This window comes from Canis lupus, chromosome 16 (assembly GCF_048164855.1).
Source record: "Canis lupus baileyi chromosome 16, mCanLup2.hap1, whole genome shotgun sequence".
Taxonomy (NCBI): domain Eukaryota; kingdom Metazoa; phylum Chordata; class Mammalia; order Carnivora; family Canidae; genus Canis; species Canis lupus.
In genome coordinates, this window is record NC_132853.1 from 17859880 (window position 1) to 17883254 (window position 23375).

At 54.9% G+C, this 23375-nt stretch overlaps 1 protein-coding gene across 28 annotated transcripts in view; it reads left to right on the top strand.

Annotated features, from left to right (window-relative positions):
- The window catches only part of MYO18A (myosin XVIIIA), a 98374-nt gene that overhangs the window by 49491 nt on the left and 25508 nt on the right, over positions 1 to 23375 (top strand). For 24 of the 28 annotated variants that reach the window (XM_072779235.1, XM_072779237.1, XM_072779238.1 and 21 more), the window contains 20 exons: positions 1886 to 1973; positions 2176 to 2282; positions 2392 to 2568; positions 2918 to 3131; positions 3337 to 3479; positions 4066 to 4166; positions 5195 to 5258; positions 5476 to 5620; positions 5936 to 5956; positions 7835 to 8011; positions 8238 to 8328; positions 8600 to 8792; positions 9639 to 9725; positions 11608 to 11749; positions 11900 to 12059; positions 13061 to 13247; positions 13551 to 13794; positions 16720 to 16829; positions 19845 to 19910; positions 22943 to 23071. In XM_072779235.1, the coding sequence (XP_072635336.1) occupies positions 1886 to 1973; positions 2176 to 2282; positions 2392 to 2568; positions 2918 to 3131; positions 3337 to 3479; positions 4066 to 4166; positions 5195 to 5258; positions 5476 to 5620; positions 5936 to 5956; positions 7835 to 8011; positions 8238 to 8328; positions 8600 to 8792; positions 9639 to 9725; positions 11608 to 11749; positions 11900 to 12059; positions 13061 to 13247; positions 13551 to 13794; positions 16720 to 16829; positions 19845 to 19910; positions 22943 to 23071 (2646 nt within the window). The remainder of the gene's footprint in view (positions 1 to 1885; positions 1974 to 2175; positions 2283 to 2391; positions 2569 to 2917; positions 3132 to 3336; positions 3480 to 4065; positions 4167 to 5194; positions 5259 to 5475; positions 5621 to 5935; positions 5957 to 7834; positions 8012 to 8237; positions 8329 to 8599; positions 8793 to 9638; positions 9726 to 11607; positions 11750 to 11899; positions 12060 to 13060; positions 13248 to 13550; positions 13795 to 16719; positions 16830 to 19844; positions 19911 to 22942; positions 23072 to 23375) is intronic. The other 4 variants (XM_072779232.1, XM_072779236.1, XM_072779255.1 and 1 more) reach the window with 1 other exon arrangement.

Genomic DNA, 23375 nt, shown 5'->3' on the forward strand with positions numbered 1-23375 from the left:
GTCTCCTTGTTTGTCAGGTTCCAAACACCTGACCCATAAAACATAACCATTTGAGACAGAGGTTTTCACCTGTATCATGTGATTTGGGAAAAAAAAATAAAACATTGTGATTTTTTTTACGAAGTTAGATTTCTTCAAATAATAAAGAATTAGTCTTTTTTTTTTACTTTTTTTTTTAATTTTTATTTATTTATGATAGTCACACAAGAGAGAGAGGCAGAGACATAGGCAGAAGGAGAAGCAGGCTCCATGCACCAGGAGCCTGACGTGGGACTCGATCCCGGGTCTCCAGGATCGCGCCCTGGGCCAAAGGCAGGCGCTAAACCACTGCACCACCCAGGGATCCCGTCTTTTTTTTTTTTTTTTTTTTTAATTTTTTTTTATTTATTTATGATAGGCACACAGTGAGAGAGAGAGAGAGGCAGAGACACAGGCAGAGGGAGAAGCAGGCTCCATGCACCGGGAGCCCGATGTGGGATTCGATCCTGGGTCTCCAGGATCGCGCCCTGGGCCAAAGGCAGGCGCCAAACCGCTGCGCCACCCAGGGATCCCTCGTCTTTTTTTTTTTTAAATGTCATTTAACAATTTAAAATGTTGCCAGCCCTATAGTGGTCTTCCTGGGCTTTTTTTGTTTTTGTTTTTAAGATTTTATTTATTTATTCATGAGAGACAGAGAGAGAGAGAGAGAGAGACAGGCAGGAGAAGCAGTCTCCATGCTGGGAGCCCAGTGTGGGACTCGAGTCCTGAGCCTCCAGGATCACACCTTGGGCCGAACGCAGGCGCTAAACCGCTGAGCCACCCAGGGATCCCTGGTCCTCCTGTTTGAAGGGTGATTTCACTGATCATGATTTCCAGAGCCTGGGGGCCACGTATAGTCCATGCTTGTCTCTCAAACAGGGAAGGGCAGTCTGCAAGGGAGAGGAAGTTATCTGAAGCTGGAATCCAACCTGGGAGTAGAACCCAGATTTCTTTTTCTTTCAGCGACAAAGAAAAGACTTACTATGTTTTCTTGTCCTTTCCTATCCTTCACCCAGGAGGTCAGGATCACAAAACAGCATCTGCGCCTCTGCCTCAGGTCTCCTGAGGGTGGAGGACTCAGAGACTGATTGTAGCTCACAGTTAGTCCAATGTCTATCCATGTGGCATGCAGTCTTCTCCTGTGTCTGACACAGCACTCTGCCCCCTCCTTACATATCTGTCTGTGCTGTTTCATGCTCTTGCATGGCCTTAGCCTGTCCTGGGGAGGCATGAAGGAGGAGTGGAAAGGCTGGCCTGTGCATCCAGTGGAGCATCCTCTGGAGGGAAGGCTAGGCTGAGGCTAGGACTCAGGACCCACATGTCACTTTGCAGTACAGAGTTCTCAGTAGACACTTCTCAGGTCTTGAGGAAGTACCCTTTCCCAGCTTGGAGGAGGAGGGCCTGTTGTTAGTTGGCTGAGGGAAGAAGCTGGGCATGAGAGGTCACAGTAGCAGTGGACAGTGGACCAGGCAGAGCTGTGTGGGCTCAGGACACTGATCCTACAGGCTTCATAGGGAGGTGGGGAAGAGGGTGGCCGAAGGTAGAATCAGGTTTGTTTTCCTGTGGTCTACTCTCTTCTGGACTCGAGTTCTGAGTGTCCCTGTCCTTCCTGACATTCAAGGCTAGCATGGTCCCTAACTCTGTGTCCTTGTTCTCAGGGCTCCTCAGGACCACCAACATCCCCCGGCTTCCCCACCTTCTTCCTCTGAACCTCCGACATCCCCTGTTCTGTATCTGCTATCCAACTGCCCCCTTCCCAAGTGTCTCACCTGGAAGCACTTCCCCTCACATTTCTCCTCTCTCCTGCTGTCCTGACTCTGTTTTCTAGAGCAAGGTCTGACTATTTATTCCCCCCTCCCTCTGATAGGTGAAGACAGAAGAACAGATTGCAGCTGAGGAGGCCTGGTATGAGACAGAGAAGGTGTGGCTGGTCCATAAGGATGGCTTCTCACTGGGTGAGTCTGGAGAGGCCCAGGGGAGAGATGCCTGGGCCTCTCAGGTTTCAGGGCTGAGTGTGCCTTCTGGGTCTGGTAAGCCTGGGTGGCGAGTGAGGAGAGGCTAGTGATATAGTGGGGAGGAGACAAGACCACAGAGGGCCCAAAGACAGTAGCAGAGGCTTCCCAGGCCTGTGTCTGACTGTCTGTCCCCGCTCTGTAGGCAGTCAGCTCAAATCCGAGGAGCTCAGCTTGCCAGAAGGGAAGGTGCGTGTGAAGCTAGACCATGATGGCGCCATCTTGGATGTGGATGAGGATGATGTGGAGAAGGTTTGCAGGTGGAGGGCACAGGAAGTGGGCTGGGCAGGGCAGGCCTGTCGATTGGCAATACAGACAGGTTCTGCTTCTTCAGCGCCTGCCCACCTGTCCTATCACACAGGCTAATGCTCCCTCCTGCGACCGTCTAGAAGATCTGGCTTCGCTGGTATACCTCAACGAGTCCAGTGTCCTTCACACACTGCGCCAGCGCTATGGTGCTAGCCTGCTACACACGTACGCTGGCCCCAGCCTGCTCGTCCTCAGCCCCCGTGGGGCCCCTGCTGTGTACTCTGAGAAGGTATGGCAACCCCTAGGCTACCATGCTGCCTCAGGGACCCACCCATGTACTACCTACCCCACCTTCCTTGGCTCTGCCCCTTTCCCTTGGCATCCCACTGGGTTCTGGTCCACTCTCAAAGTTGAACTTGGGAAGAGGAGTTGCTTCAGGGGGTGGGGACATAAGGCCCTCTCCCTAAACTCTAACAGAAACCAGGATTGGGCTAGAATCTGCATTCCAACACATGGCCTTAGCCTCAAAATCCCTTGCTCCCCACCTGCAGTGAAAGGCCCAGAAAGGTGGAGCAAGGGGTGTCTGAGTGAGACCAGCTAAGAGCCTTCTTCTTCCCTCCATCCCCCTCCCACCCAAGGTGATGCACATGTTCAAGGGGTGTCGGCGGGAGGACATGGCACCCCACATCTATGCCGTGGCCCAGACCGCATACAGGGCAATGCTGATGAGCCGCCAGGACCAGTCTGTCATCCTCCTGGGCAGCAGCGGCAGTGGCAAGACCACCAGCTGCCAGCATCTGGTGCAGTACCTGGCTACCATCGCAGGCACCAGTGGGAACAAGGTGTTTTCTGGTGAGACAGGACACCTGGAAAAACTGAGAGGGGCGGGAACGGAAGTGCCCTGTAGGTGTCATCTTTATTTCTCCCTGCCTTCTCTGTGCCCTCAAAACCTCTCTACCCCTGGGTCTGAGTAACTCAGAGCCTCTGTGTGCCGGGGGAGTAGGCCTGGGCTGGGCCTCTGGAGGCTTTCCTCATGGCTCTGGGCTGTCTCCTGCAGTTGAGAAGTGGCAGGCTCTGTACAGCCTTCTGGAAGCCTTTGGGAACAGCCCCACCATCATGAACGGCAACGCCACCCGCTTCTCCCAGATTCTCTCCCTGGACTTTGACCAAGCCGGCCAGGTGGCCTCAGCCTCCATCCAGGTGAGGGGCATGCAGGGTGGTTAGAGACTGGCTGCCTGGTTCCACGCCCTGGCACTCAGCTCTCTCCTGCGCCTCGTTTTCCTGGGATCCTACCCCAACAGAATGGACCCTGGCTCCAGCAGGGCTGGTTTGCTCCTCTTCGAGCCTTCACCATTCTGCTCCACCCCACCCCCTTGCCTCCTTCCCTGGGGTTGGCTGCTCCCTACTCCTGGGGCCCTGGCCCTGTGTCCGGGGGCTTCTCTCAGGCTCGTTTCACCCAGGTGAGACTGGCTTGTCAGTACAGTAAGGTCCAGCTGACGCTGATCTCCGTCCATGCTAAATGAAACATCTCACCACCGGGTGCCTGGCTCCCTATGAAGACTCTGCCTGGAGGCCCAGGCAAAGGGCAGCAGGACCCCTCCAGGAGCTGGGCTGTCTTCCCCTGGCTCCTGTATCTGCCCCAGGTCTGACCCTGGGGTCATCTGGCCTCTGGTTGAGAGCAAGCTGTAGCCGCTTTTCCCATGGGCCGGGTTCGTCCTGGTACGGGATGGGGGAAGCTTGACTCGGCATCGCCCTCTTTGCCCACACCCTCCATGCTGTGCCACAGACAATGCTTCTGGAGAAGCTGCGCGTGGCTCGACGCCCAGCCAGTGAGGCCACGTTCAATGTCTTCTACTACCTGCTGGCCTGTGCGGATGGCACGCTCAGGTGAGATGGGACAGAGGAAATGGGAACGCTGCTCTGGACTCCAGCTCACTGATGGCTCCTGGTCTTGTCACCTGGTTGTTTATATTGTGTGCTTGCTACCTGTGAGGCTCGGAGGTAACAGACCGGTTTGCTGAATGAGCCATAGGCTCTACCCCACAGCAGCTCCCGAGCTCTGGGCGTGGAGATCTGGCTATGTATGAGAGGCAAAATTGGCCCTTCTATGTTCCCAGGGCCTCACCAGGACCTCTGCTACCCCCTGAAACCAGGGCTGCAGAGGAAAGCACACCAAGATGCAGGTGGTCAGGGGCGTGCCTGGAGTCACACGGCTAGTGTGGGGCAGAGCTGTTGTTTGAGTCCACACTGGAGCTGAATGCCTGGGCCTTTTTGAAGTGCCCTCTAAGCTGGGCTACCCCCCACAGTCCCCATGTTGGCTCATCTGCCAGGTTCTTCCCTTTAGACCTTTAGTCTTGCTGTCTTTGTTGTTGTTTTTTTAAGATTTTGTTTATTTATTCATGAGAGACATGGAAAGAGAGGTAGAGACATAGGTAGAGGGAGAAGCAGGCTCCCTGCAGGGAGCCAGATGCAAGACTTGATCCCGTGCTCCAAGACCACGCCCTGAGCCAAAGGCAAACACTCAACCACTGAGCCATCCAGGCATCTTGACTTCCTGTCTTTGTTAAATGATGAGGCTGAGGAGCAGCCCCAGGATATTATCCTCCTTAGCTCTTCTTGTAACTGAGAGCATGTCTGTCCTGTCTGGACTCACTCCACAGGCAGATTCCTTGCTCTCTTTCAATGGTCTGACTGGACACTCTCACCAGAGCATCTCTGGTGACCTGTCCTAGGGAGGCTAGTGCTCTGACCAGGCGTCCAGGCCAATTAGGGAAAGTGGCAGCAGCTGGCCTGATAGGGCATGATGGGCAGATAGAACTCAGAGTCTGGAAGCTGATCTGTGTCCACCCTGGTAGAGAGAGGGCCCTTGGCATGGGGGCCAAGCACTGTGCTGATGCCTCATTTGTACCCCCTAGGACAGAGCTCCACTTGAACCACTTGGCAGAGAACAATGTGTTTGGGATTGTGCCACTGGCCAAGGTGAGGGGCCTATGGGGCCTGGGTTGGCAGTCCTGGGCCTTGGGAGCAGAGGACGCCTCCAGTGGCCTGGAGTGCCATGTGGGCAGAGCAGGACCGCAGTTCCAGCTGGATGGCTCTCCCTAGCCGTGCCCTTTCTGAGGGTTCAGCAGCATGGGGATATGCTGAGAGGGACTGCCCCTCAGAGATGTGGTCTCAGCATGCCTGTCTGTCCGTACAGCCTGAGGAGAAGCAGAAGGCAGCTCAGCAGTTCAGTAAGCTCCAGACTGCCATGAAGGTGTTGGGCATCTCCCCAGATGAACAGAAAGCCTGCTGGCTCATCCTGGCTGCCATCTACCACTTAGGGGCTGCAGGTGCCACCAAAGGTAACCCACCGTGGGTCCCAACAGCCTGGCTTATTCTCCTGGGAGAGCTTGTGGAGGCCCTGCCACTCTGTCCTCACCCAGCACAGCTCTGTTATCAGACACCCCTCTGTTGCTTGTGCCTCTTCCCCATCCCCCACATCAGAGCAGAAGGCTCCAAGCACGCAGAGGAGCATCTCTACCACTGGACCTGGATGGCAGTGATGCAGAGCATTACGAAGAACAAGGGGGCAGCGGTTCAGAGGCTGAGGGGATAAAGGGTTCTAACTTAGAGCAGTCCTCCTGAAATAACTCTTCTTCTTATTCCCTTCCTGACAGAGGCCCCTGAGGAGCAAGCGGGTAACTGACCTCAGCCCCTCCCTGGGGTATAGAGGCCACCTTGTCCCATCTTGGTGCTGGGGCTCTCTCTCTGGGGAATGGACTTGTTCTGCCATAATGGAGGGGACTGGCCTGGGAGAAGCTCCTGGTTGAGGGTGGAGAGGGGGTCTGCTGGCCATGAGGCTTCTCAGCATCCCAGGGATAGCTGCTTCGACTTGTTTTGCATCTTGGGATGCCCCCCCCCCCATGGGGCTTAGATGGAGTGGGGGGGGCTTGCTTCTTGGGGCTTTCTGAGGCCAGTACCCCCCTACCCCCCAGTCTTGCTTTCTCTTTACCAACGGTTTGGTAGCAGGTGTCTCTCTTCCTCTTGCATGGTAAGGTGGAGACCACTAGGGGGCAGCAGGCACCGTGGTAACAAAGGGGCTGCAGCTTCAGCACTTGCACTGGGGGCTTGTGAATGGCTAGAGCTTGGTGTGGCTGGAAGAGCACTGCTGCCTTCCCCTGAGATGACGTTGATGGGCGGGCACTTCGAGCACCTCTTCACCCCTTTCTCCCCTTTCTCAGAGGGATGCTGACTCTGAACAGCACCTTGGGCTTTGGCTTCCTCCTCCTCTGGGACGTGAAGGGCCCCAGACAGCTTAGCAGAAGGGAGAAAGGCACTGGTGGGTGGGTGGGTGCCTGGAGGAACAGACGGTTAGGTGTCAGATTCCTTACAATCCCAGCAGGTGGCATCCCTGCCAAAGAGGAAGCAGGCTCCAAGCTAAAGAAGTTGTCTCCAGACTGTGTAGGTGGGCAGGCGGGTAGGCGTGTTGGCTGTGTCTTGAGGAAGTTCTTTCACTCTGAGGAGGTGACAAGAGCAGGTTTCCTCTAACCCTGTCCCAGCACTGACCGCAGGCAGACAGCTCTGGGTGGTCAACACATGGACCTGGTTGAGCAGGGTCTGTTACCTCCTCAGAGCTTCCAATATTTTCCAGAGGATGTGTGTACATGCGCACATGTGTGTGCATGCATGTATAGTGTCTTCATAGGTCTGTGTGTGTGTGTATGTCAGTGTGATTACATCCATAAACATACTTCTTTGAGACTGTGTGCGTGTGCTTGTGTGTATTTTTGAGTCTGTGAGAATGTGGCTCCATTCTTTCGCCCGCTCATCCTCACAAACCCCCACCCCCTACAGTCCCTTCCCGTGGGCCTGGCAGTTTCAGTTGATGACTGTTTGCTAACACACTGTTTTTCTTTGCATGCTGCATGCTGGTCCTTTGCCTTACAGAAGCTGCTGAAGGTAAAACCTTGTTTCTTGTTAGCTCTCCCTAATTGCTGTGATTAGACACATGTTGGCTGAGGCACGTCTGTCTGCGTGGGCTGTTCCCTTCCCCCTGAGGCTTTTTCCACGTTCCCTGCTGCTGGGCCATGGGTGGGTGTTCGTGGTCTCCCCTGGCAGACGCCTGGAGGTAAGGGAGAGGGTCCTCATGTATTCATGGAGAGGGAGGCACTAGGATTCTCTTGTGATGTGTCCCCCATGGGCACAGTGGTTCTCATGCTCATCCCAGGTGGGCTTGTACCTCCTCTGACTGTCTTTCCCCAAGTTGGGACTCCTGAGGCTAAGCCCTCTAACAGGGTTGTTCCAAGCTGCCTGGGTGCCCTCCGGTGGCAGCACTGTGGCATTCCCCCCCTCTTTTAGGACCTGTTCATTCTCTCCAACTGCAGGGGACCCCGGAAGTGCTGGCAGCTCCTGGCTGTCCCTGTTTTGCCTAAAGCCCTTCTGGCATCATCAGGACTATTTTTAACTCAAGATGTTCACTCCCTAGTCCTTGGCCATGGGAGCCAAAGGGCAGAGCAGTCATCAAACGGACTAAGGAGAAAGACCCAAGATGCCAGATCCTTTTCTCTACCCCATAGCTGGACGCAAGCAGTTTGCCCGCCACGAGTGGGCCCAGAAGGCCGCGTACCTGTTGGGCTGCAGCCTGGAAGAGTTGTCCTCAGCCATTTTCAAGCATCAGCACAAGGGTTGCACCCTGCAGCGCTCCACCTCCTTCCGCCAGGGCCCTGAGGAGAGCAGCCTGGGAGATGGCACAGGTACACTGAGCCCCTTGGCTGGTGGCTATGATTGGGAGACCTCACCCAGGGCTCATTGCTCTCTTCTCTGGTTTGGGGAGACTCTTGGAGTGAATAAATACTTCTTTCAGAGGAAGAGGCCCAGCCCCAGTGCCCCATGCTGACTTGACCCTGGGTGGCTAGAGAGCATACCCTGTGGGGATCCCCAGGGTGGGCAGGAGGTAGAGCTGAGGCTCTTGCCCCACAGGCCCCAAACTGACTGCGCTGGAGTGCTTAGAGGGCATGGCGTCTGGCCTCTACAGTGAGCTCTTCACCCTTCTCGTCTCCCTGGTGAACAGGTGAGTGCCCAGCAGGACCCAGGAGCTGATCAGCTTCCTGCCTTGACAAAGGTGGAGTTGATGCCTCTCAGCTGGTGTGATTGCTGAGGCAGAGCCGTTCTCCACCAGCAGAGGGCTCACTGTCCTTGCGGGCGAGGAGCGGCACAGCCTCCCCACCAGGGTCCTGGGCGCCTGGGCCGGGATGGAGATTTGGCTTGTGGCAGAACAGGGCTGCCCGGGCGCCACGGGCAGACCAGTGGGGCCAGCTCTGACCCAGGCTCTCCCTGTGAAGGGCTCTCAAGTCCAGCCAGCACTCACTCTGCTCTATGATGATTGTGGACACTCCGGGCTTCCAGAACCCTGAACAGGGTGGGTCGGCCCGCGGAGCCTCCTTTGAGGAGCTGTGCCACAACTACGCCCAGGACCGGCTGCAGAGACTCTTCCACGAGCGCACCTTTGTGCAGGAGTTAGAAAGATACAAGGAGGTAGCACTTGACCTTGCCTCTGCCTGCCTACCCCCCAGCCCCTGCCCCCAGCCTCAGCTTCCTGGCACCCACAGGGAGGAAGGACTTCTGGGGAGTGGGAAGGCTCCAGCTTCCTGGCTGGTGGCTCCCTTCCCCACTTCTGCTGTTTGTCATTTCTGTTTCCCCATGCTCTCCAGACTAGTAGTCTTGTCCTGCCCCAGACTATATTCTTACTTTGCAGAGAGTTAGCTCTCCAAGGAGCTGCAGATGCATTCAGGGCCACAGAGAGCCCCTCCTTGCCCACCCTCAAGGCACCCACGTAGGCCCCAAATTGCCACCATGCAGTTCCGGCCTCCATGTGTGTCAGGCCTGGCCTCTGCTGGCCTCCCCCTGGCTCCTGACCTGTTACAATGCTGACTGATTATGTAGGGCTCCTTTGTAAAAGGGTGTCTCGGATGGGACAAGATCTAGAAATCCTACTTCATGTGCAGGTGAGATGAATGAACTGGGGAGGATATTTATCCTGGAGAGAAGATTCAGGAAGCAAACAGCTATCTTCAAGTGTTTCAAGGATGATTGTGTGAAATTGAGAGTAGACTTATTTGGTGTAGTCTCATCACCTGGCCCAAGTAACAGTACTATGTGATTTAGCTCAGTATTCAAGAAGGTGAAACAAATTTTAGCTGTCCCAAAATGCCATGTGGTGCCTTGGGAGGTTGTGAACACTTGTCAGTGGGGCTGCTGGAGGGGAGATCCTGAGAGGGATGGAAGGTTAGACTTGCTGACCCAGCACCCCCTCCTGGCCTTCACGTAGGGCTGCACCCCTCAAGTGGCCTGTGCTCATCACCACTCACCCTTCCCTCCTAGGAGAACATTGAGCTGGCGTTTGACGACTTGGAGCCAGCCACGGATGATTCTGTGGCAGCTGTGGACCAAGCCTCCCATCAGTCCCTGGTAGGAATTCCAGCCAGGGCCCGGGCTCTCCTTTTCTCCCCTTGTCTGGGCCTTTCCCTCGGTGGAGCCCTCACCGTGTGAACTGCTGCTGCTCTCGCTGCTCTGGCCAGGAAGTGGCACTTCCTTCTGCCCTGGTACAGTGAGAGCCTTAGCCCCAGGGTGTCTGACCGGGTGGGGGAGGCATACCTGCTCCTACACGGGCCCTGTCCCGTGACTGGCTGAGCCTTGTGTATGTCTGCCAGGAGCCCTGGTGTTTCCTCCTCCTGGGCCACAAGGGCTGGGCTGGGCCCCGAGGACATAGTAATCCCTCCCGCTGTCCCCAAGAGACTGATGCTGCTGAGCAGAGTGGGCAAGGAGTCTGTGCAAATAGGGAATCCACACCTAGCTCTGAATGTGAGCCCTGGCACCTCAACCTTAGGGACAGGCTTTGTCACACTTTGGACTTGTATCTCGGGCAATTTGCTGCCTGGGGGCCTGGCTGGCCTGATGAGCACTTGGCATTTACTGATCATCCTCAGAGAAGTTGCATAAGGTTCTTCTGGCATATTTGCCCTCTTCTGCTTTGAGCCCTGCCCCACCTCCTCCTGTGGGCAGCCGGGGTGGGGGGCAGGGAGACTGTCCCTCTGGGACAAGTATTTAAAGTGCGCAACTTCTGTGTCTCCCCTGGGAAGCTGGCTTCTTTTTCCTGACACCTGGGTCTCCATGCCAGCCTCCTGGAGAGCCTTTGCCATTCCCAGGAGGTGTGGGGAAGACAGTGCATGCGGCTTAGGAGGGCGGGGCATGTCAGATAGTGTCCGGATGGGACTTGGCTATCCCTCCCCTTTGCTCTCCTTATCTGATAGTCCTTGGCCCCTCTGGGGACAGGGGCCCCTCAGTGCTGAGCCTGCTGCTCACTGTCCAATGGCTGCACTGCCCAGTCACGCCAGGTAGCTGTAGCCACTCTGAGACCTTAGCTGCCATCAGTTCTTGGCCACCTTCTGCTTTTCCTGGTCGTCACACTGACTCCCCTGGGCAGCCGTGGGGTGGGTGGAGATGCAAGCAGAGGGGTTCAAAGAGAGGGAAAATGGCACTTTTCTTACTTCTCTTGGCCCCCACTCCTGAAAGGCCAGGCAAGCATGGGGTGTGGAGAAGATTCTGTCCTTCTTGCTCAAGGAAGACTTGGAAATGCTTTGGAAAAGGCACCTTGAGACCAGATGCAACCACAGGCCTCATTTGTGTGATCCACACAGGGTGTTAGAAATCAGAATTTTGTGTTTCCACCTTCTCTTGAAAAGCTGGAGCGTTTACCAATGCTAGGCCAGTGTTCTTCCAGGAAAGCAGCTGGCCACCAACTGGTGGTTCTTCCCTTTAGATGGGGACAGGTGTGATTCAGTCACCTTGGCTCCACCTATTATTATTTATATCTATTAAATCACCAGCCTTACATTTTGACCTTTGAGTTTCTGACCCTGCAGGGATTCCACCTGCAGGGCTTGAAGCCATTTCTGGCTCCCCACTGTCAGGGGGACCAGGATTAACCCCATAGCCATTGCTGGTTGAGAGCTTCCTTTGGACCATGCACCCTGCCCCAGGCCTTCCAGACTTCATCTCCTTTAATCTGCCTGGGATGTGATGCCCAGAGAGTGAGGGCAATGTGGGTTCACCCAAGGCCCTGCTGATTTCCAAGAGGATAAGGATGGCTAACAAGAGCCCTTCAGGTTTTGGTGGCTTTGGACACAATTCCTAGGAAATAGATTTTGCTGTGGGCTTTTCTCTCTAGTCACGGCTGTCAGCCGTGAGTGGCATGGGCTGTAGTGCATGTGCATATGTGTAGCATATTTATAGTGTGTGGTTGGGCCAGGGATTCCATGTGACATGGTGGCATTTCTTCACTTCTCCATAGGTCCGCTCACTGGCACGCACCGATGAGGCAAGGGGCCTACTATGGCTATTGGAAGAGGAGGCACTAGTGCCAGGGGCCACTGAGGATGCCCTCCTGGAGCGCCTTTTCTCCTACTATGGCCCTCAGGAAGGTGACAAAAAAGGTGAGTCATACCCCTGGAGGGCTCTTTTGCTTCCTCTCCTGAGGACCCACTTATGTGGGTCTAGATGGTACTGCCTAGAAAGCCCAGAGTGCCTGGGCTTTTTCTGGGCCTGTACCCTGATGATCTGAACCTTACTTCTCCCACCCTCAGGCCAAAGACCCCTCCTACGCAGCAGCAAACCACACCATTTTCTCCTGGGCCACAGTCACGGCACCAACTGGGTTGAGTACAATGTATCTGGCTGGCTGAGCTACACCAAACAGAACCCGGCCACCCAGAATGCCCCCCGGCTCCTGCAGGACTCCCAGAAGTAAGAACACCACTCACTCTGCCATGTCCAATCCCCAGGGCTGGTTTTGGGCTTCCTGGTCTCAGAGGCCCCCTCACCAGCAGGCTTGATAGCCTCTGGTTCCTGAGAGGTGACAGCCAAGCCCAGTTTGGTCTTGAGGGCCTGGGGGCAGCCTCCTGGAGTAGAAGTGGGATGGATATGGTTGGAGGCACCTATAAATTGGATATGGTTATCCAATTATGGATATGGTTGGAGGCACCTTGAAATTTGAATAGCACTTCCACATTCTTCACAGAAGGCAAGAGTAGCAAAAAACAAAAAGCAAAACTTTAAAAAACGGGGCACCTGATTGGTTTAGTGGGAATAATGTGCAACTCTTGATCTCCAGGTCATGAGTTTGACATGACCCACATTCGGTATAGAGATTACTTTTAAAAAATAATAAGAATTAACAAATAATAATAATAAGAAGAAGAAGATACAAATAAAAAACTTAAAAGAAGGCAAGAGTAGCTTTAGAAACCCGTCAGTCACATAAGGCCTGTCATCCGTTTATTTATTTAGCAGATAATTATTGGGCATCTACTCTTTTAGGTGCCTGGCAGATGGCAGTGAATAAAAGAAAACTCCCTGCCCAACTGGGGACAAGGGGAGAGGCAGAGAACAACCAGTAAATATCATACACAGATTATATGGCGTGGTAGATTGTTGGGCTCTAATCCCTCCTGCCACACTGGACCTCTGCCCTCCCCAGTGATGACCAAGAGCAGATCACTCTGCTGTGTTCAATCCCTGCCTACTCTAGACCTCTGTCCTGCCCCCCACTAGTTTTCTCTTCTTCCCATTCAAAGATTTCCCTCCAGTTTCTCTCCAGGATGTGGGACATGCAGCCCCAGGCCAGATAATCCAGGCCTACAGCCATGGCAATATGGGGATTTTGGGGGTGTCCCAGAAACTGGGAAGACACCCTCTGCTACTCTCTCAAAATTACTTCTCCTCCTCTGCCCTTCCACCTCTGGTAGGAAAATCATTAGCAACCTGTTTCTGGGCCGGGCAGGCGGCACCACAGTGCTGTCAGGCTCCATCGCAGGCTTGGAGGGTGGCTCACAGCTGGCGCTGCGCCGGGCCACCAGCATGCGGAAGACCTTCACCACGGGCATGGCGGCTGTCAAGAAGAAGTCACTGTGCATCCAAATTAAGCTGCAGGTGGTGAGTGTGTCTACCCAGGCCCTAGGGCCCTCTCGGGGCTTCTCTGGCTGCTTTGGGCACACCCTACTGACCCAGTACCCACTCAGCATCCCACTCTCACATGTGATTGCTGCTGGTGGGTCCTCTTTTCAGAGACCACTCAGGCCTAGTGAGGGTGGCTTTGTCCAGGCTTGGCATGTCTTGGCCAGTGGCAGGACACCTGCCATCCTGGGAGGAGCCAAGTGGCTGCCACTGGTCCCGGCTCTCCTCGACACTGGCCGGGCCATCAGAACCCACTGAGGCACATCTCTTTCCCTTTGGCAGGACGCCCTCATTGACACCATCAAGAAGTCAAAGCTGCACTTCGTGCACTGCTTCCTGCCTGTAGCAGAGGGCTGGGCCGGGGAGCCCCGGTCTGCATCCTCCCGCCGAGTCAGCAGCAGCAGTGAGCTGGACCTGCCCTCAGGAGACCACTGTGAGGCTGGGCTCCTGCAGCTGGACGTGCCTCTACTGCGTGCCCAGCTCCGTGGCTCTCGCCTGCTTGATGCCATGCGCATGTACCGCCAAGGTGGGGCCTCCTTCCCACTCAATTCCTGCTTCTGTTTTCTCGGGCTGTTCCTGCCCCTCTCTACCTTCTAAGTGGGACCCATGGGGCTAGAGGAGTACTACTCCCTTCCTGTCTCTGGACTGGCTCTAGATCTCTTTTCTGCTCTGGTACCTGCTCTGGTGGTGGTTTTCCAGCCCAGTCTGGTCCTCTCTTTTTTCCTTCCCACCCAGGACTCCCTTCTTCCCCCTCTCCCTTCGGCATCCAGTCCTCTTCATCCCCTCCTCGCCCTGCCCCACAGGCCCCGTTCACACAACTCCCCCTCCCCTGTTCCCTGCTCTGCTCTGGCCTGGCCGGGGCAGCAGACCCATGCCCATATAGAGCCATCTGTTCAGTGGTGCTAACTACCTCTGAGAGCAGCCAGGTGGCGGGGCCATACCCCTGAATGAGAGATGAGGTGCTAAATCTTTCTGAGGTACTTAAATTTCCCAAGAAAGGTCAGACAGATCCTTTTTATAGACCCATCTGGAGGAGGGATTGGAAAGGGTGAGAGTCATAGCACAGCTGACCCTTGACCAACATGGCTTTGAACTGTGTGGGTCCACTTACATGTGGACTTTTTGTAATACACTCTGATAAACATATTTTCTCTTCTTTCTGACTTCCTTAATAACATTTGCCTTCCTCGAGCTTTACTGTAATGATACAGTATGTACTCCATGTAACACACAACAATGTGTTAACCCGCTGTTATGTCCAGTTAACCATACGTTATTAGTCATTAAGTTTTGGGGGGAGTTAAATTTACATTTGGATTTTCAACTGCACAGGGGGCCAGCACCCTTAACTCATGTCATGCTGTTCAAGGATCAACTGTAGTTAACATTATTAGAGCAGTTACAGTGTACCAGGCACTGTTCTGAACTCACCATACAACGTCACTCACTTAATGCTCACAACAGCCTCATGAGGTATTGATACTATGACCATCCCCAGATGAGGAGACTGAGGCTCAGGGTGGTTAAGTAGCTTGCCCAAGGTCACACAGCTCACAAGTGGCAGAGCAAGATGGGACCCAGGCAGACCAGCTTCTGAGTTCGTGCCTCTCAAGTAGGGGGTTCGTTTGCCTGAGAAGTTATGGGCTGCCAGATTTCTGCCCTTTTTTCCTTTGATAGGAGAGCCAGCAGGGTCCCACCCACCCATAGCCAGGTCCGTTTGAGGTATCCCCATAGACACCATCACTTTTCCTTAGCAGCCAAAGCCACAAAGCAGGCTCCCTGCCCTGCTCCAAATAAATCATCGATCTGTCCCCACGTCTTGATATGGAGTTGGTGTTTATTATTTCAAAACCAGATTGTTACCGCTCTGAACCAAAATCAATGTGCTTTACTCAAACAAGCAGATCGATGAGGCCAGCAGCAGCAGGCCCCCCTCCCCTGGCCCAGCCCCCCGCCACCATCGATAGCGCTGATGATTAATTAAGATGCCAGGCGTCCAGACCTGCTATTCTGGCCCATCAATTTAATTGCAATTCAGATACAATCAATAGCTCACTTTGTCTTGGCCCCTCAGCGGCCCCCGCCTCCTGTTTCAATTATCGGGCACATGCATCAGCCTCATCTCCCAGTTGGAGGGTTTCCCGGAGCTCATGAAGCCGGCATAGCGTAGCAGGCCCCCAACAGGCTCTCAAGAGCCCGGGTTTGGAGTCCAGTTCTGCCTTTGGTGGCAACCCTGTGACCTTGAGTCAGCCAGTTGGGCCACTGCTTTGGCCTCGGTTCCTATGCCTGGGAGATGAGTTGTATCTGGCCTAAGACCCCTTTTCAGTTTGAAATTCTGTGACTGTGTCCTCTACCATGGGCTCAGGGTGACCTCCTACCAGCCTCCATCCCAACCTTGCTCTGAGCCAGAAGCCGTCTGACCACTTGCCCTGGCCTCAAGCCTAAACAGTAGGGACGTCTCTGCTAGAGGTAACGCTCCGCAGGGAAAGAGAATCTAGAATTCTTTTGGTCATGCAGCCTGGGGCTCAAGGTCAGGATGGGAGCAGGAAGGGCCACCCTTTTTGTATCCTGTTTCCGGGGACTGAAGAAAGGAAGGGAGCATTTTATTGAACACCCACCATGTGAGCCAAACGTGCTTTCTACATATTTTCTCATTCAAACCGCAGGACTATCATACAAGATAAGTGGTAGGTCCCCCATTTAAAGATGAGGAAACCGAGGGGCACCTGGGTGGCTCAGTGGTTGAGCATCTGCATTCAGCTCAGGTCATGATCCCAGGGTCCTAGGATCAAGCCCCTCATCGGGCTTCCCGCAGGGAGCCTGCTTCTCCCTCTGCCTATGTCTCTGCCTCTCTCTGTGTGTTTCTCATGAATAAATAAATAAAATCCTTTTTAAAAATAAATAATAAAGATGAGGAAATTGAGATTCCAGTGACTTGTCCAAAGTCACATGGTGCCATGAGCCAGGGCCAGGATTCTGACCCCAAGTCTGTACCCTTTTCCTCTTGCTACGGTCTGTTACCCTATTTTCTTTTTCATTGTTAAGTCCTGAAGCCATTGTTCTCTCTGGGTTTAACAGAGTCATAGACACAGAGGCTAGAAAGCATCTTTCTTAGCCATAGTATTATCCCCAGGTGGTCAGCCGTCCTCTGTTCACACACCTCACTGACAAGGAGCTTGCTTCCTTCTAAAGGAACCTGTACCCGTTGTAACCTTACAATCCCCCCGGAGGGCAGCCCTAAGTGTCCTGCAGTCTCCTGTCCCACACCCCTGCCTCTTCCCTCTCCACCCTCCCTTCCCAGGCCTGCCCCACACTCAGGCTCTCCTCCCCCGTAGCTTCTTCCCCTTTCAGGGACTGTCCCTGTGTGCAACCTGGGGCACCAGTGGCCATCTGGTGTGCCAGGAGCAGGCAAGGGGCCAACAGACGTGGCTCGGGGCTGCCCTCTCTCTAGGTTACCCAGACCACATGGTGTTTTCCGAGTTCCGTCGCCGCTTCGACGTCCTGGCCCCACACCTGACCAAGAAGCATGGGCGCAACTACATTGTGATGGATGAAAGGCGGGTAGGTCTGGGCCCCAGAGCCCTACCAGACCCCCTTCCTTCTGCACAGATCCCTCCAAGCACCTACCCTCCCTGCCCTGGAGAGAGCTGGGCTGGCCCTTGCTCAGGCTCCTGGATTTGGCCACCCAGGGGCCAGGACAGGGACATGTAATAGCCCAGCTATGCCAGTGGGGAGAAGGCAGCCTGGGGCATGACCCATAGGAATCAGAGAAGAGTCACCCCCTTTGGAGGCTAGAGTTGGGGGTCTCTGCTCTCTGGTCAGCCAGTCATCTAAGAGCCTTCAGGATGCAGATAAGAACTAGTATTTGGGGTGTTACCACTGGTAGCACCCGGGCCCTTCAGCCTTCACTTCCACATCAAGGACTCGGGTTCCTGCAGCAAGCAAAGCTGTCCAGAGGTGGGGCAAGCATCCTTCCTAGGGGCAAGATTGATACAGCGCCAGGGTAAGCCGAAGGCTCCGGCCTCTTGTCAGCACAGGTTGGTGAACTCATGGCTTCAGAAACTCATGGCTGTAACCCCCAGAAGCACCCCCTCAGAGAGCCAGAGGGCTCCTTGAGCAGAGGAAGCCTCCTTCACTGTTTTCTGGCCTCAGGCACCCAGCCTGACTCTGAAGGTATCTCAGACCTTAGGATGGCTTCCCCCAAAGGGAGAATGCTGTGCAAAATGGGGCAGAAAGCCCCTCTTCCCTTGCCCCCCAAGTCACAGACCCACATTCACAGAGACCTCAAAAACTTCTCTCCATCCAGGACCTGCCAATGTCCTGAGCAACCTTGGTGTGCGTGTAGATGAGCCACCCACAACCCCCTTCTCTCTCACCCCAGACCTTTATTCCAGCCTCCCACTCATGGCTGCACCCAGGACCTTGTCAGCCCTGGAAATGCTTCACCTGAGAAATCATAAATTCCAACATGGCGTTCTCTGACCACAGCCTCCTACCTGCACACTTCACTTCTCTCCTCCTTTCAGGACACCTGCTCTTTGACTCTGTTGAGACCTCTCCTTTCTGTACCCCACTCCATTTTCTCTGCTGTGTCCATTCCCTTCTGACTTTCTTTTCTGCTCCGCCTTGATGCCATGGTCCAGCCCTCTGGTCACTTGGCCTCCATGCTCCTCAGCTCTCCTGAGCCTCCCTATACCTGTCCACGTCCCCCACCCCCCACAGTGAAGGGCCAGCCTTCAGGTATCTGCACTCCTTTGGGAGTTCCCAAGGGCTATGGAGTTTGGGGTTCCCAAGGGCTATGGAGAAAATTATACAACCAGGCGGACTGGAAGTCCTATGGGTTCATGGTCTCCAGCCTCAACTGCCCTTGATGTGTCCTGGCAAGGTTTTCATATGGCGCATCCTTCCCTGGCCCCTGTTCCAAGCTCCTTCCCTGCCATTCAGTCTTTCTCCTTGAATTCCCCCCTGCTGTACCTCCCCAGGTCATCTGCCCAACAGTTGACCTTGCTTCTGAATGGTAATAAAACTGAGGCTCTGGCTTCCTTCTCTGCCTTTTGTATGTTCTCTTCAGTTCTCTTCGGGTGCCTTCTTCCTCAGCCCTCCTGTCTGGGTGGGAGAGGCCTTCCTCCTGTGCTTTGGAATCCACTTCCTGTGGCTCCTTGGAGTCCTACTTCATCGGTGCTGCAGCCTCTACTCTGCTGCAGGCTCTCTTTTCTCTCAGGAGAAAAGGATTCTGCAGATCCTGTGCTGGGAAAGGAGCCTCCCATCAACCCTCTCTCACATGGGACCCTTGTCTGTCTCTTGCCTGCCCCAACCCGTTCTTCCACCCTCCAGTGCCCAGATCCCTGCCCTAACACCCTGGGACTGATCTGTTGCCCGTTGCCCTCCGTGGTGCCCTTTACTGTGCTTCTTGGCTACATGTGACTCCATTGACAACTCCATTCTTAAGGAAACATTCTCTGCTCAGCTTCCTTGCTGCCACACCTGGCCATGCTCTCTTCCTGCTGAGCTTCCCTTCTTCCACCTGCCCCTGCAGGAAAGGTCTCTCTCTCCCTTCAGACACTGCCCTTGGCCATCTGTGCATTCTATTCTACAGCCTCTTCCTGGGCAATCTCATTCACACCCGTCACTTCCATCACCACGTATATATTGACGACTCTCAATACCTGTAGTCCAGGCCTCTCTCCTGAACCTCAGACGTGTGTTTCTATCTGGCTGCTTTTTTCTGGACTTTTCCACCTACATGCCTTGTAACACCTCAAATTCAGCATGTTCAGACCAAACAGATTCCATTCCCTCCTAAACCTAGTCTCACTCTTCTGTTTCCTACCGTGGAGAGCGGCACCATCGTCTGTTTAGCTTCCTAAGTCAGAAACCTGGGTGTGTCCCTAGGTTCCTCCTTGTCACCCACCCTGCCTCTGCACACCTGCAGGTGCAAGGTTCTATCTCTTCATATCGGCATTTCCGCCTCTTTCTTCCCTTTGGGTCAGGCTCCAGCCTCCTCTCCTATGAACGCCTGCAGTAGCTGCCTGAGGGGGCCTCCATCCAGTCTCCATATAGGCGCCACCCCTTTTGGCTACTGCCCACCTTTCTAGCAGTACCTTAACCACCCCACCCCCTTCACTCCCAAGCTGCCTGGTTTCCTCAGTACATTCCCTTGTCTCGTGTTTCCATGCCTTTGCTTGTGCTTGTCCCTCTGCCTGAAATGCCCTCTCCCTTACTTTGCCTAATTCTTCCTTAGAACCAAAAACTCAGCACAAACAACACCTCCCATCCTCCAGGACACCTTCCGTGATCTCTTGTCTGACTTAGGTGCCATCTCCTTTGTATACTTCACTAATTCACTTACCTCTCTCGCCAACAAGATAACTTACTGCCCTCATAGTCATCTTTACGTCCCCAGAATCTAACCTAGTGCCTGACGCAGTGGAAGCCCGCCCAAGAGCACTTGTTGAATAAGAAATGGACTGCCTCAGTAGAGGCTGGGGAGGGATTCGTGCCTAGGCAAAGCCCTGCATAGAGACGGGGGTGGGGGGAGCAGCCCCTGGCCTTCCTGACAGAGGCCTCTCTCTGCAGGCAGTGGAGGAGCTGCTGGAGTCCTTGGATCTGGAGAAGAGCAGCTGCTGCATGGGCCTGAGCCGGGTGAGCAGTCCCAGCTGGGTGAGGGTGGCCGGGCCCGGCACCCACTCTGGTTACCCTTGTCCAAACGGCTGGCCCTCCCCTTCTGCAGCAAACCTGACTTCCCACCCTCTGAAGGAATGACTCGTTCAGGACCATGAACCTCTGTAACGTCGGGGAGAGGGAGTGGGTTGGAAGGTGGCCCTGAACTTGGCCTGAGTCCTGGTGTGGGGAGCGGGGAGGATGAGACAGCAGGGAGGAGAGCTGGACAAAGCAGGAAGGCAGTAGGCAGAGTGCTCCAGAGGCTCCCCGAGGGCTGCCAGGGTCCCAGCAGAGCAAGCAGGATGCAGCGAGGCTGTGCCGCCGCCACCTGCCCACAAGTCCAATTCCTCACCTGAATGGAACGTGGTGTATGAGAGGCAGGCACGCCCGGCCCCGGGTGCCAGTGTGCCGCATCACTCTGCGCCAGTGGGTCAGGCGAGCGTCCCTCCCACGGGCAGGAGCCCTGCTCGCCATTCTCTCCTGAGACTGGGAGGCTTGACAGGTGGCGTCCACGTATGTGCTCCAAGGGCTGTGCTGGGAGGGAGGCCATCTGGAAGCCAGGGAGGGGTTCTAAGCCTGTCTACCTGTCAGCAGGGACGGAGGGAACTGTGGGTGCCAGGGCTTCATGGAGATGCTCGCAAAGAAGGCTTGGTGTTGCTTGTCCACTCTTTTCTCTCTGTTCTGTATCCTGAGTCACCAGCCTGGCCCTTCTCTTTCCTATCCGCTGGCTGTATCTTTGTCTCTGCTGCTTTTCCCTTTTCCTTGTGGCCCTGGCAGTTCCTGCTGGTATCTAGTCCTTGGTTTCTGGCTCTGTCATTTTCTGTTTCTTTCCCTGTTCTCTGGGTCTTCTGTGGCCTCACTCTTTCTGTTTATTTTTCTGGCTTTGGTCTCTTGCTGTATCTGACTCAACCTCTCCCCATCCCCAACTATCTGCCTGCTCAGGGGCTGCCAGCCGAACTTCCTCCCTGGGAAACCCGCAGCCAAAGTTTCACTTCAGCCTCTCCGGCTCCTGGGCGGGCTCCTGCCCCCCCGGCAGGCTGGGCTGCTGCTGGCTGGCACTGGGGTGGCACCTCCTCCAAGGCATGTCCTGGTCAGGAGAGGGCCTGTACAGGCTGGTCCTCTTCCCAGCTGCAGCTCAGACCCTCTGCTTCATCCCAGGTGCTTGGCCGAGGCAGGCGAGCCCCAGGGCCCATTCACACTCAGAAATTAGAGGCAAAGTTGGATGTTTTCTCACATCTGATTTTGGGAGAGAAATTTCAGGGCTTCTAGGCTGTGGTTGGATGGCTGGTGAGCAAAGATTCTGCATATTTGTGGCATTGCTTCAAGGAGGGGGTCGCTGTCTGAGCCCACAGAACTCTGGGGATTTCAGGCAGGGTGTTAGAGGATCTTGAGAGCCTCCTGATTCTGTTTGTAAAATTGTATGGATGGGTATGCTGGGGAAGAGAGGTCCTGAGCTTTCACCTAATACTCAAAAGGAGTATTACCCCCACTCACCCCCACTAATGCATAGCTGCACAAGAGAGGTCTCAGGCTCCCTGCCCCAGTCCCTAGGCCATCTAGGGACCACTCTCCATCCCCTAGGCCACCTCCCTTCTGCCCTAGTTAGACAGCTGTGTGTGCTGACCACTAGCACCTATGTCTACCTTCAAGAAGAAAAAGGTGCTGTTCCAAGGGTATCTCCATCCCAGTCCCCAGCTTAGACGGCAAAGCAGAGTTCCTGGGGTGGGGTTGGGGGGGGGGGGTCCAAGGGAATATGCTAGTGCAAGAGGTTTTGGGACTATGAGTTATTGTCACCTGGGGGAGATGGAGCAGTTCTGGGGGGACTCAGATATTCCCCACCCCTGGAGGAATCTCAGGCTCACGCATTGTGAGATATTGAGGCTCGGGTAGGGCTTGAGGCCCATGGGAGAACCCAGGCACTCAGTGCCAGTGTGGGATCTGAGGAAGTGTTGCTGAGGACCGGAGCTGGCTTTCTCCTAGGCCATCCCCAGGGAACTAGGTTTCTGTGGAGTCGCCAGAGGCAAAGCTTTCTCAGCAGAAAGTGTAGGCCCTCTCCCCACTTCTTCCCTGAAGGGAGCCTTAGGGATACTGTACGTATTGGTTCTGAGTGTTTCCCACGGAGTTCACATCTTCTCTTTGCCCCACAGAAGGGAACTTTCTGTGTCCTGGGCAAGGTGGAGGTGGGCATATACCTAGGTATCCCTTTGCCCTCTGTGAGGATCCTGGAGTCTTCTCATCTGTAAATTCCCCCCTCTTCTTCCCTTAGCAGGGAAAACTTTACCCAGTCCCAGTTTGGAGCACCAAAGAGAGAGAGGGAATGCTGGATGTGGGGGCGCCCAGCTGGTTCCTCTCCCATCTGCCCTCCAGCCCCCAAACCTGTAGGACAGGTCTCTTGATTGGGCCAACCCCCACCCATCCCCTGGCTTTTTCATGAGCTGAAACCTGGGTGTGTGTGTGGGGGCGGGATGCTGGCAAATGAAAGAGGAGACTGTCTAAAGAGGAGACTGAGTGGGGGGGGGGGGGGCCCTTTCTCTGTGCACGGCTTCTGGACCTTTCTCTCCTTACACAATTTCACCACATCCACTCCACCTGACCCAAGCAGCTGGCCCCTGTGTTTGGGTGCTCCAGTGGGCTGTGGGCCGTCCTCGGGGAAGAAACCGCCCTAGATATTGCCAAGGGGTGTCCTGTCCCCATTTGACTGTAGCTGCTGTATTTCCTTCTTGTCCCAGATACCTTCCCTTTGACTTCCTTCTCCTTTTATCTCTCTTTGAAGTTAGATTTCCCACCTTACTCCTCCTCTCCCAAAAACCCTCCCCAGCCACCAGCCTAGCCCTCCCCTCTCAGCCTTCTTGGGGCCTCTCCTTGCTCCCTCCCTCCTCCCTTGTTCCCTTGGATTTTCAAGTTCTTCCCAGGGCCACCTCCCAAGCTGGCTAGTTTCCTGTGCCAGCTGCTTGTTTCTCTGCTGGGCTCCCCTCAGCACATCTCCTGCCTTCATCAGGACTGCCTCTCCACAGGTGTTCTTCCGGGCCGGCACATTGGCCCGGCTAGAGGAGCAGCGGGATGAACAAACCAGCAGGAACCTAACCCTGTTCCAGGCAGCCTGCAGAGGCTACCTGGCCCGCCAGCACTTCAAGAAGAAAAAGGTGCTGTTCCAGGGGTATCTCCATCCCAGTCCCCAGCCTAGATGGCAGAGCAGAGTTCCTGGGGTGGGGGTGGGGGGCAGTCCAAGGGAACATGCTGGGGCAGGAGGCTTTGGGACTATGAGTTATTGTCACCTAGGGGAGAAGCAGGATCTTCCTGGGGCCACCATGCCCTGGGCCAGGGCGGGGAAGTGTTCTGAGCTCCTTGGTGCCTACGTGCTGGAATACCTAGCAGGGGGCCATGGGGCCTGGGCCTGGGGCGGGGATGGGGGGCAGCGCCTAGGCAAAGGTGGGCTCTGTATCATAG